The sequence below is a fragment of the Pan troglodytes genome, chromosome 3 (assembly GCF_028858775.2).
Source record: "Pan troglodytes isolate AG18354 chromosome 3, NHGRI_mPanTro3-v2.0_pri, whole genome shotgun sequence".
In the NCBI taxonomy this organism is placed as follows: Eukaryota; Metazoa; Chordata; class Mammalia; order Primates; family Hominidae; genus Pan; species Pan troglodytes.
In genome coordinates, this window is record NC_072401.2 from 147,336,136 (window position 1) to 147,348,956 (window position 12,821).

Genomic DNA, 12,821 nt, shown 5'->3' on the forward strand with positions numbered 1-12,821 from the left:
TGTAAATATTTTTCCAGTTTCTGCTATCTGGAAGCTCTTGCAGTCAGTGATTTTTGTGGTCGATCAACTCATAATATTGAAATTAATTAGTTGAAATTATGATTTGCCATTTTAAGACACTATTCTGTATGATATTTTGCTGCAGAATAAATTGGCTGTTATAAAATGAATCACAACCTAAAATTAAAAGCAAATTAAAGTTAATTGCTTAATTGTATTTCAAATGAATACCATAACTCAGTAAATAGAAAAGAAAGAACTAGATTCTAGCACAAACATCGTGCAAGGTGGCACGATAGAACCCTGCAGTGATTGTACCCCCACAGGGACACCAAATTGAACAACTGTCCATATAAGACAGCACCTTCAAAAGAACAAAAAATCAGGCATGGATATATTTATAATAAGAAAAAATAAAGACCAAAAAACAAGCCTAGTAAGTTATGAATATAGTAAGTGACTATATATCCTCAGCCTAGGCTGAGTGGAGTAGATAGAGTAGGGGTAGGATTTCAAATAAATCCCGAACTCTTTTTAGTAAACTTGATTATTTCGTAGCAGTATGAGTGAAACCATTCTGAAACTTTCATATGTAAAGATGAAGCAAATGACTAAATGTGTGGATATTGTTGGGAGCTTGGGTTTCCACTGTGGAAAACACATATAAATGCGGAGGGGAGCAAAAAGTAAACCCTGTGAAGGAGAATAGAGGTATCAGTGCAAAATTCTGATTTTAGTAATACATATGTGTATATATGTATGCATGTTTATGTTCTCATGTATTACGTATGTGTGTATGCATGGGTATGTATATGCGTTTTTACTTGCGTATAGTTTCTGATCTGCCTGCTGAAAGGGCCCAGAAGCATACATACCCAGTAGCAATAAGCACATCTAGTGTTCAGATCATCATCGCTAATACCATGTCCCACTAAAAGGAACTAGGGCTCCTTGAAGAAATGGCTTACCCCTAGGCTGGGATAGGTAGGCATAGGAGGACCCTGGAGCATCTTGTTGTGGCAGAAAGTAAAGAAATGCTTATGGAACTCATGGGGCATGCCTCAGGAGCCAACTTAGAGGGCCTTCCACTGGCCAGCTCTCAGACAATTTGAGCTCCAAAATAATTACAGTGATGAATTTTACTTCGTTTTATTTATTTATTTATTTATTTATTTATTTATTTATTTATATTTTATTTTTTTTGAGACGGAGTCTCCCTGTGTCACCCAGGCTGGAGTCCAGTGGTGTGATCTTGGCTCACTGCAACCTCCACCTCCCAGGTTCAAGTGATTCTTGTGCCTCAGCCTCCTCAGTAGCTGGGAGGTTACAGGTGTGCACCACCACGCTCGGCTAATTTTTGTATATTTAGTACAGTCTGAGTTTTACCTTGTTGGCCAGGCTGGTCTCGAACTAACCTCAAACGATCAGCCTGCCTTGGCCTCCCAAAATTCTGGAATTACAGGTGTGTGAGCCACTGTGCCTGGCCTCAGTACGGTATTGAATTTTACACCATTGAAAAACAATACAAATTTATAAGTCCATACTCATAAATAGATAGATAAGTGAATGGGGAAGGCTGGTTGATAAATGTAGAGTCAGTGCTAAAGTTTGAATATCATTTTGCAACCATCATAGTAAGGATCAGGCAAGAATCATCAATGGATGCTAAATATAAAGAAAATGTTTATGAGAATCAGTTTATTTGCATGGTCTTAAGAGTGTTTACCCTCAAACTGCCTGTTAGTACAAGGGAGAATAAAAAGCATTAACTAAACAGTGGAGAAACCGTATCATTTGTATTTTAATTGTAATTGTATAATTGATGCCCTGTTTTGACTGGGAGATCAAAATTATCATCACCAATGAGAGACAGATGGGTATCATATACCTCCAGATGTCATACCCTGAGAAGGCCATAACATCACCTACGCAGGATTCCAGCTGAGAATGCAAATCCGAATCTAATCCTGAGGAAATATCAGACAGACTCAAAGCAAGAAACATTCTATTAAAAAGGGTGAAGAAGGGGGAGTAATTATTTCAAAATATCAATGTGAAAAGACAAAGGTATGGAAATGTTCCAGATTAAAAGCAGTTAAAGAGATATGACACCTGCATGCAATATCTGACCCTGGACATGATCCTGTACTGAACGGGAGAAAAAATATTAATACTGTAAGGGACATTATTGAGCTCAGCAGGCAAAACTGGAATATGAATGGTAGATTAGACCAATGTTAAATGTATTAGCATTGCCAGCTATACTATGGCTATATAAGAGACTATCCCTATTCTTAGGAAATACTTAAGTATTTAAGGAAGTGGTTCAGGAAGAAATTAGTGTATAAAGATACCTGTCTACTCACCATCTGTCTATCCAAAACCTGTGTTACAATACATACATACATACAGACAGACACACACATGCACGGTGCGTGTGCAGCAGCAGTGGGGAAGGAGAGCCCAAGTGATCAAGCAAATGGAGTAAATTGTCACAATAGATGCATCTGGATAATGGTTATATGGGTGTTCTTTGTTCTGTTTTTCTTTGTTCCCTTTCAAACTTTTCTACAAAATTTGAAATTATTTCCAGAGTAAAAGTATGAAACAGTGACCTACTATGAAATTTAGAACAGTGGACCAGATTAAAAGGTTATTTATTAGATGCTTTAAAAGCACTCAAGATAAAGTGTAACATTTAATCCTGAGGGGAAGAAAACTCCAACTCTTAAATTAGGAATTGATAGATATTCTCTTATATAATTAAAGGAAAAAACTCTGACTGTAAATTTAATAATGAAATGCTAGAACCTAGGTTCATAACATACATAGATATCTTTCTGTGGTCTGTAAACCTCTGAAATTGTATGTAAACACAATTTTGCATACATTTGGGAGGGAAAGACATACTTTTCGTTAAACTCTAAAGATGACTCTTATCCCAAAGTAGCAAAGAAAAATTGTGCTATGGGACATTTCCTCCTAAAACATTATTAAGAAAATAAAGAATCTTGGAATGCTGTTATTTAAAATTGTTCCAGATGCCCTTAGTAGTGTACTCAAATATACAATTATAGATAATGGAAATAAGGCAAGATGATCATTATGTGTAGATGATATGTTTGATTGACAGTATTCTCGGGATAGATTCTTGAAGTGAAATTAGTATATCAAAATCCATTGATATATTTCACCAAATTACTTTCCAAAAAGTAATTCCAGTGCTTTGGGAGGCTAAGGCAGGTGGATCAGTTGAGGTCAGGAGTTCGAGACCAGCCTGGGCAACATGGTGGAACCCGGGTCTCTACTAAAAATTAGAAATTAGCCAGGTGTGGTGGCACACGCCTGTAATCCCAGCTACTCGGGAGACAGAGGCAAAGTTATCACTTGAATTTGAGAGGCGGAGGTTGCAATGAGCTGAGATCAAGCCACTGCTCTCCAGCCTGGGTGACAGAGAGAGACTCTGTCTCGAAATAAATTAATTAATTAATTAAAACAAAATAGATAAATAAATAAATACAGACATACATAAAATGAATTTGCACTCCTACCAGAAATATATGAGTGCCTTTCTCCCTTCATCCATGCCAGTATTATGGTTGGGCATTGTGCCTATTCAAATGATATGATTATTTATCTAGAAACCTCCAAAGAATCTATCTTTTAAAAATTATGTAAGTCAGTTTCCTTTAATCTGGTAATAACCAGTTAGAAATATAATGAAAGGGGAAATATCCCCTTCCCAATAGCCACAGAAAACATCAGTTTCTTGGAAATAATCTGAACCTGCAATATGTGAGAATTACATGAAGAAACCAAATTTTACTGAGAGAAAGAAAATTTGAATAAATAGGCAGTCTGTGTTCCTTAAAGGGAAGGCTTAATATTGTGAGAACATTTTAAGCATATTAATTCCATCTAATTTAATTTATAATTTAAAACAACTCTTTTCAGAATCACAATGTGATTTTTTTGAAAATTGGAAAATGTATTCTGAATATTACCTGGAAGGATAAACAAGTGAGGCTAGCTAACTTTGTAAATGGAAAAGTAAAGAAAAAATTATCGGCATTAGGGTTAATAAAACATTGTAAAACTACAAGTAAACCAGTGTGTAGACAAAACAGAATGAGTTAAACTCAGACTATACTGTTATAAAAATATAATGTATGTTAAATGAAGCATAGCAAATCAGTAGAGTCTTCTAATGGTTCTACAATAACCAAGTTAGCGTTTGGGTGAGGCTGGGAAAGAGAAACCCTGACCTCATACCATATATGCAAACAGATAAATGAGTTGAATGTTTTTCAAGAGTCAAACAATTAAAAAGCTAGAAGAAAATATGCTTGATCAGAGAGGTGGAAATTTTTTAAGCATAAAAAGCAACAAAAGACCATAAGAGGTTTGACTAAGAGATTGCAAACTTCTGTAGGTTAAAAATATGTCACAAATAAAATTAAAAGACAAAGGACTAACAGGGAAGCAAATAAGAAAGTATATCCTTCTTACATGAACAGTTCATTAAAAAATAAAAAAATAGGACCCCAGTGAGATAAATAGGTAAGAAATGTGAACAGTGAATTCACAAGAGAAACGCAGATGGCTAATAAACTACGAGAGCATATCCAGCCTCACAGGCAAATTAAACAATTATTTGTCAACTATAAATTAGGGACATTTTGTTTTTGCTCTACACTCAAATTCAGTACTGGCATGGGTGAAATGAGAAAAGCATTCCTACACTGCTGGTGACAGTGTAAATTGATGCATTCTGGAAAGTCATTTGGCAGAGTTAATCAGCAGCCTTCGATCCAATAATTTAACTTCCAGGAATCTCTCCTAAGGATATTATCAAAAATTGTCCAGAGACATTTATCATGGTATTAACTATAAAAGCAGAACATTGCTGTCATCCCAGTGGTCCACTAATGGGAAAATCATTTAAAAAACATTCATACAATCATGGAGATATTTTAAATGTTTGCAAAGACATTTTAATGATACCCAAAACTGAATACAGTGTATCAAACTATTAATAATTATTGCCTCTGAGTCACTAAAAGAGTGATAATATTTTCTGCTTCTTTATATTTTGATTTACTTTCTGATTTTTCAGGGTGAAAATTTGTCATTTTTATCAGGAAAAATTAGTAGCACACACACTCTTAAATTGTTTTCTCTATATCAGGCCAAAAAAATGGCCTTCTGCTCTAGCAGCTATTTAATTATTACAGAAATCCTAACCGCTGTGTATACATATAAACACAACTTGTAATGTTTTCTGTGAGACACAATATAGCCTTGACTAAGCTATACCAGAGTTACCTACAAGGTGGATCATTTAAACCCACATGGGATCTAACGCTGCTGGGTGACCTGTATAAAGTCATCTTCCATAATGGTGTGGGGCTTTGTGAGAATGAGTTTTTTTACCCCTACTTTCCTTTTTTTAAAGGCAGAGTAGGCCCAATTTCCTACACTTTAAGCACTCTGGGTCTCACAGGAAGAAGTTTGGAGCAGGTGATAGTTCAGTGAGATCTAATTTTACACACACAGTATGACTTTTCTAGTTTCATTTTCATGTTTTTTTACTGGATCTTATATCTTACAGCTTTCGGCAATACTTCTTCCACCTGTGGCTTTCCAGTTCCTCTCTTCTCTTTCTCCTTTCTTCCCTTTCTAAAATTTTCCAAACATCTTAGCTGTACAATAAATGCAAGAGCGCTTTATAGTAAATACATAGCATCCAGGTTTTATTATGCTATCTTTTTAGAGTGAAAATATACTTTCAATGTGTGGCCAAATAGGACATTAATCACTTACCAAAATGAAATTGCTACATGTTGTTGTTGTTGTTGTTGTTGTTGTTGTTGTTGTTGTTATTTGAGATGGTCTCACTCTGTCACCCAGTCTGGAGTGCAGTGGCTCAATCACAGCTCACTGCAGCCTCAACCTCCTTGCCTCAAGCAATCCTGCCACCTCAGCCTCTGTATAACTGGGACTACAGGCGTGCACCCCTATGCCTGGCTAATTTTTTTTTTTTTTTTTTTTTTTTTTTGTGGAGATGGGGTTTCACCGTGCTGCCCAGGCTGGTCTTGAACTGAGCTCAAGCAACCTGTCCACCATGGCTTCCCAAAGTGCTGCGATTACAGGCATGAACAACTGTGCTGGCCTATTACTATTTTTAAAACATTTTGTTGTGTTATTTTCTAGAAACCTCCTAGATACTGTATTAACTAATACAGTTAACTAAGATTTTATCAGTCATACATCAGCCATCCCCAATCTTTTTGGCACCAGGGACCAGTTTCATGGAAGACAATTTTTCTACAGGGGATGGGAAAGGGATAGTTTCAGGATGAAACTTCCACTTCAGATCATCAGGCATTAGATTCTCATAAGGCGCACGCAACCTAGATCCCTCGCATGCACAGTTCACAATAGGGTTCATGCTTCTATGAGAATCTAATGCTGCCGCTGATCTAACAGGAGGTGGAGCTCAGGCTGTAATGCTTGCTCACTCACCTCCTGCTATGTGGCCTGGTTTCTAACAGGCCACGGACTGATACTGGTCCATGGCCCTGGGGGTTGGGAACTCCTGTTGTACAGGACCTAGAGAATAGCTAGCTAACTAGCCAAAGTTTAAATCCATGTATATTTAAGTTTCTGTGTTGAAGCTGCACAGGTGCCTTTGAGCTGTAAAAATTAATAATAACTAAATGATATGCTTTGTCTTCCTATAGGAGTTCATCTTTATTATGTTGGAGGGGAGGTGTATGCCGAATGCCTTAGTGACAGTAGCATCTTTGTGCAAAGTCGGAACTGCAACTACCATCATGGATTTCATCCTACTACTGTTTGCAAGATCCCTAGTGGGTGTAGTCTGAAAATTTTTAACAACCAAGAATTTGCTCAGTTATTGGCACAGTCTGTGAACCATGGATTTGAGACAGTCTATGAGCTTACAAAAATGTGTACTATACGTATGAGCTTTGTGAAGGTAAGTGAGCTCCAACTCCTCCATTTAGGGCCTAAAATACTTTTGCTGTTCCTTTTTTTTTTTTTTTTTTTTGGCGATATATGAATCTATATCCTCTTGATAACATATTATCATATTAGCTGACTTATTATCTAGGCATTTTTAAACTTTAACAAAAATTTCAATTATTAGGAAAATATCATTGGAACATAGGAGTACTTGTATTAAATATCAATAGCAGTAGGTTTTACTAGCCTTTTCCTTATTCAGATAGCACCGCTTTAGCTTTGTATTACCAGTAGAATATGTTATATATTTAACATATAATTTAAATACATGGTTGTTTTACGAGATCAGTTGAGTAAGCATATCTTCCTTTTCATTCTTTGTTTTTAGTACTTTTATGATGGTAATGCTTGTTTTTGTTTCAACAGTAAGCAAGTGATCTTTTTGTAAAAATTAAAGTTCATCACATTGGAAATTGTGTTTGGTCAGGGTTTTTTTAGTGGTTTCAGTAAGCCTCATGATTTTCTTACAATTCAGAAGTTAATAAGGCCCTTGCCCAAGATAAATAGATGCCTTAGCTCAAAGATTGCATTGTAAGGTTTGATGAGGGAAGGGGTTAAAGACATTGCTCATAATAATTGATCTTTTTGCTGTCTCATCTTCTGCCTCTGAGAAATAAAAATTTTTAAGTTGCCATTGAAATCTTAAAAACCTTAAATGTCTGATTAGATTTCTGAGTCAGTGACTTATTCTAGTAACTGACTTGTCTCTGAATTCTCAAAAATAAATTTCATCCTCTCGTACTTTGAGAAACAGAACTAATTATATATTTGAGTGAGGCAATTACCTTTTATGTCTTCTCTTCAGAAGCTCACCAAACTTGTTGTTAAACCTGTTTTGTGATGTATTTATTACTGAGGATGATTTTGGAGCCTTACTTGTTAATCATCCCTTAGATCAAAGATATCTTTTCCTGAATATAATTACTTTTCCTACTTATTTAAAGCATCTTAGATTTTCAGTGTGTTCCCTTAGTGTTTGTTTTTGTGTGTTTGTTTGTTTGCTTGCTTGCTTTTTGCAGTATACTTCAACAGTTATTTGTAGCTGAGTCTGGTACCTTGTTAGTATTAAGAAAATTTTTTTACCCTTTAAAGAGGTTAACCTGTATGCTATGTACATATGGGACTACAAAGAACTATCTTATTCATTGTTAACATGTGGTGTTTAATTTTTGACTTAGCATTTGGCTCAAATGATTTTTAAAATAAGAACAGTGACCTGCCAGAAGTGTTTTTGTTTATTGGTTTAATTGGTATGGAGGAAAGAACAGCTCTTGAGAGTCGAGATGCGGTTTCCAGTTTTTTCTGCCATTTTAACTGTGTAATTAAGGCACAGATTTCTTCTCTGGTTCTCAGGTTTATCGTCTTTGAAATGGGGGTGGATGGAGTTGAGAACTGTGGTAATTATTACTGAGGTCCCTCAGTGAGTCTGTTACTGAAGGACCACTCTAAGAGAATTTATGACTTTAATGTTCCAATTAGCTTTCTGCTCAAACTCATTTCTTGTTGTTTACCCAATCAATTTTAATTATTTTACTTTTGTAGAGTTTTAATAATTTACTTTTACACAAGTAAAAACAACCTTTACACTAATAAAAGGTATTTATAATGCAAAGTTATGCATTCAAAATTTATTAGATTTCATTCATTCAGCAGATATTTTAGCACTATTTCAGAGAAGTAATACAAAGATGAAAAAGCACCTAAAGTCTCTATCATCAAGATCCTTATGCCCTAGTATATCTTTAATTATAATCTGATAAGCACTAGAATGGAGAGTTATACAAGATATAATGAACTTAGCCTGGAAGTTGGATTTGGAGAGCTGAAGGTAAATATTATTTTAAAATCCTGCTGAATGTTAAAGAAAAGTTGTTTTATCATATATTAGCAACAAAAAATTTGCACACTGTTTTTACAAAACTGTTCTTTATTATAAGGACTGCATACTTTATCCTCTCCCATTCAACATTTTAAAGAAATTAGAACATTTTACTAACAATAGCCAATCTTGTGCTGTTTTTAAAATGATCATTTTTGGATGTTAACATAAAACACATTTTATAAATTATTTGTACTTTAAATTCTATGTCTGAAAATTCCAAGTCAGCTCAGCTGAACACATATTTATAGAGCTTCTGCTTTCTGTCATTATGCTATATATTGGAGGTAAAGATAAATTCCTGCCTTCAAAGATCTTGCTATCTGATGGAGGAAACCTGCACATAAGCCTGTAAATTAATTTTAGGAGTTTGTTTATATTTACAAATGCATGAGTGTACATACATCTATGTAGATATATATATCTACATAGATGTAGTTCATACAAGTTCTGATGTTCAGATATATTTTCTTTTTTTTTCTTTTTTCTTAAGACAGTCTCGCTCTGTCGCCTAGGCTGGAGTGCAATGGTGCTATCTCGGCTCACTGCAACCTCTGCCTCCCAGCTTCAAGCAATTCTCCTGCCTCAGCCTCCCGAGTATGCTGGGATTACAGGCGTGTGGCCACCGCACCCAGCTAATTTCTGTATTTTTAGTAGAGACAGAGTTTGCCATGTTGGCCAGGCTGGTCTCAAACTCCTGACCCCAAGTGATCACCTGCCTGAGACAGAGTCTCTCTCTGTCACCGACGCCGGAGTGCAGTGGCGTCATCTTGACTCACGGCAACTTCCGCCTCCTGGATTCAAGTGATTCTCATGCCTGAGCCTCCCAAGTAGCAGGGATTACAGGGATATACCACCACACCTGGTTTTAGTAGAGATGGGGTTTCACCATGTTGACCAGGCTGGTTTCGAACTCCCGACCTCAGGTGATCTGTCCATCTCAGCCTCCCAAAGTGCTGGGATTACAGGTGTGAGCCACCGCGCCTGGCCCCAGATGTATTTATTAAAACTACGGGAGTAGATAGATAGCAGAAATAAATAGAACCCAACCTTCTGTGATATTCCTCATGAAACAGTGATTAAAGGATTAATCAGAACTTCACATTCATTGTCCACCCTCACCAATGAGTTTTTGATCTTTGCAGTAGCAGTTACTTTTCTCTTTTTCATAGTGACTTTATTCTATGGAACTGTACTGTCTTAATGCACTAATTCTGCCAAGCTACCTTCTTGTACAAATGAATGATAGAATGTATTCATGGCAATGGCTAGGTGTCAATAATAGCTTTTTGGATACTTGAATGTACTCCTGCCCGTTTTGCTTAGAGATTGAAAGATCAAGAGCTGTGTGTTGATAGGGGGACCTTCAGTGGCTGAATAGGGAAGAAATTGAATGTCAGTCTGTCTAGCATAGCTTTTTTGTTTTATTTTCTTGATGATAAAATGAGAATTTAATAATAGCTATTACATTACTATCAGTAATGGGCAATTAAAAGTTTTAAAGTGTCTTTATTAAGATAACTTTATAATGTATTTTAAAACCTTCATTCCTCAAGACCAGCAATTCTTATTGGAATCCATGGATGGACCCTGGGGAGCTAACATCCATCCCTTGAAATTGCCTGCGAAATTATGTGTGCGTTTGTGCATGTGTGTTTTTTTCTCCCCAGGGGTGGGGGGTCAGGGAGGAAAGATGCATAGCTTTAATCAGAGTCTTTGGTTATGTGAAATCTTCTTACTTAATAAGTTTAACCACTGAGTTAAACAAGTTAAATGACCTCCAGTATGTTTTTCCTAGGGCTGGGGAGCAGAATACCACCGCCAGGATGTTACTAGCACCCCCTGCTGGATTGAGATACATCTGCACGGCCCCCTCCAGTGGCTGGATAAAGTTCTTACTCAAATGGGTTCACCTCATAATCCTATTTCATCTGTATCTTAAATGGCCCCAGGCATCTGCCTCTGGAAAACTGTTGAGCCTTGCATGTACTTGAAGGATGGATGAGTCAGACACGATTGAGAACTGACAAAGGAGCCTTGATAATACTTGACCTCTGTGACCAACTGTTGGATTCAGAAATTTAAACAAAACAAAACAAAAAAAACACACCTTGGTAACATACTGTTGATATCAAGAACCTGTTTAGTTTACATTGTAACATTCTATTGTAAAATCAACTAAAATGCAGACTTCTAGCAGGACTTTGTGTACAGTTAAAGGAGAGATGGCCAAGCCAGGGACAAATTGTCTATTAGAAAACAGTCCTAAGAGATTCTTTGGTGTTTGGCACTTTAAGGTCATCGTTGGGCAGAAGTTTAGCATTAATAGTTGTTCTGAAACGTGTTTTATCAGGTTTAGAGCCCATGTTGAGTCTTCTTTTCATGGGTTTTCATAATATTTTAAAACTATTTGTTTAGCAATGGTTTTGTTCGTTTAAGTAAAGGTTAATCTTGATGATATACATAATAATCTTTCTAAAATTGTATGCTGACCATACTTGCTGTCAGAATAATGCTAGGCATATGCTTTTTGCTAAATATGTATGTACAGAGTATTTGGAAGTTAAGAATTGATTAGACTAGTGATTTTAGGAGTATTTGAGGTGGGTGGGGGGAAGAGGGAAATGACAACTGCAAATGTAGACTATACTGTAAAAATTCAGTTTGTTGCTTTAAAGAAACAAACTGATACCTGAATTTTGCTGTGTTTCCATTTTTTAGAGATCTTTATCATTTTTTTCTCTCTCTTGGCATTCTTTTATCTCATACTCTTCAAAAAGCAGTTCTGCAGCTGGTTAATTCATGTAACTGTGAGAGCAAATGAATAATTCCTGCTATTCTGAAATTGCCTACATGTTTCAATACCAGTTATATGGAGTGCTTGAATTTAATAAGCAGTTTTTACGGAGTTTACAGTACAGAAATAGGCTTTAATTTTCAAGTGAATTTTTTGCCAAACTTAGTAACTCTGTTAAATATTTGGAGGATTTAAAGAACATCCCAGTTTGAATTCATTTCAAACTTTTTAAATTTTTTTGTACTATGTTTGGTTTTATTTTCCTTCTGTTAATCTTTTGTATTCACTTATGCTCTCGTACATTGAGTACTTTTATTCCAAAACTAGTGGGTTTTCTCTACTAGAAATTTTCAATAAACCTGTCATTATTGCTTACTTTGATTAAAAATTTGTCATTTCCTTTATTCACCTACTAGATTTTAGGATCAGTAAAGTTTGCTACTCTTCTGAGAATTTTTTTCTCAAATATCCTCCACCAAACATGAATGAAATTACTAATACAGAGACTGGAACACAGCAGCATGAAGAGACCAGAGCCAATTTAAATCACAAAACAAAGGACACGTACACCTTGAAAAATTGAGAAAAACTACCAAAATCTAAGTGTATAAACTTTTTAATTTTAGAAATTACAGCAGCAGCACTTTTTGGTTAGTACCATGCAGTCAACCAAAGCAACAATTTCTAAACTTCAGATGAAGATACAAGCGTGACTGTGGGAGGAGGTAATAAAGGGGGAGGGATGAGAACTCACACTGCAGCAGGAGAAGATGACTACCTTTGCAGTCTACTTAAGGCTGGGATGATCCCAACAGTACCCATTCCCCCACAAAAAAGTTTACCAATGAGGGACACAGATTGAAGGACACTTAGATTTTTTCCTGGCCCAATAGATGCTATTATTTCTCCTTTACATTTTTATGTGTCTTTCCTGGAGTGTGTTTATGAGACCTGAAATATAAGGACCCTCCCTTTTTAAACCTAGTTTTAAAGAAAAGAATGCCTTGCTTTTTCACCCCCAAAATACATTTATTCCCTAAACTATGACTAAGGAAAAATTTCTACTGCTGCTTTTTGTGTCCAAAAAACATCATGATA

At 36.0% G+C, this 12,821-nt stretch overlaps 1 protein-coding gene across 3 annotated transcripts in view; it reads left to right on the forward strand.

Annotated features, from left to right (window-relative positions):
• SMAD1 (SMAD family member 1) overlaps nt 1-12,111 on the forward strand; it is a 78,257-nt gene extending 66,146 nt beyond the window's left edge. For all 3 annotated transcript variants that reach the window (XM_054683412.2, XM_001148535.7, XM_054683414.2), the window contains 2 exons: nt 6,744-7,000; nt 10,725-12,111. In XM_054683412.2, coding sequence (XP_054539387.1) covers nt 6,744-7,000; nt 10,725-10,868 — 401 coding nt within the window. In that variant the 3' untranslated portion in view covers nt 10,869-12,111. The remainder of the gene's footprint in view (nt 1-6,743; nt 7,001-10,724) is intronic.
• The last annotated feature ends 710 nt before the right edge of the window (nt 12,112-12,821 follow it).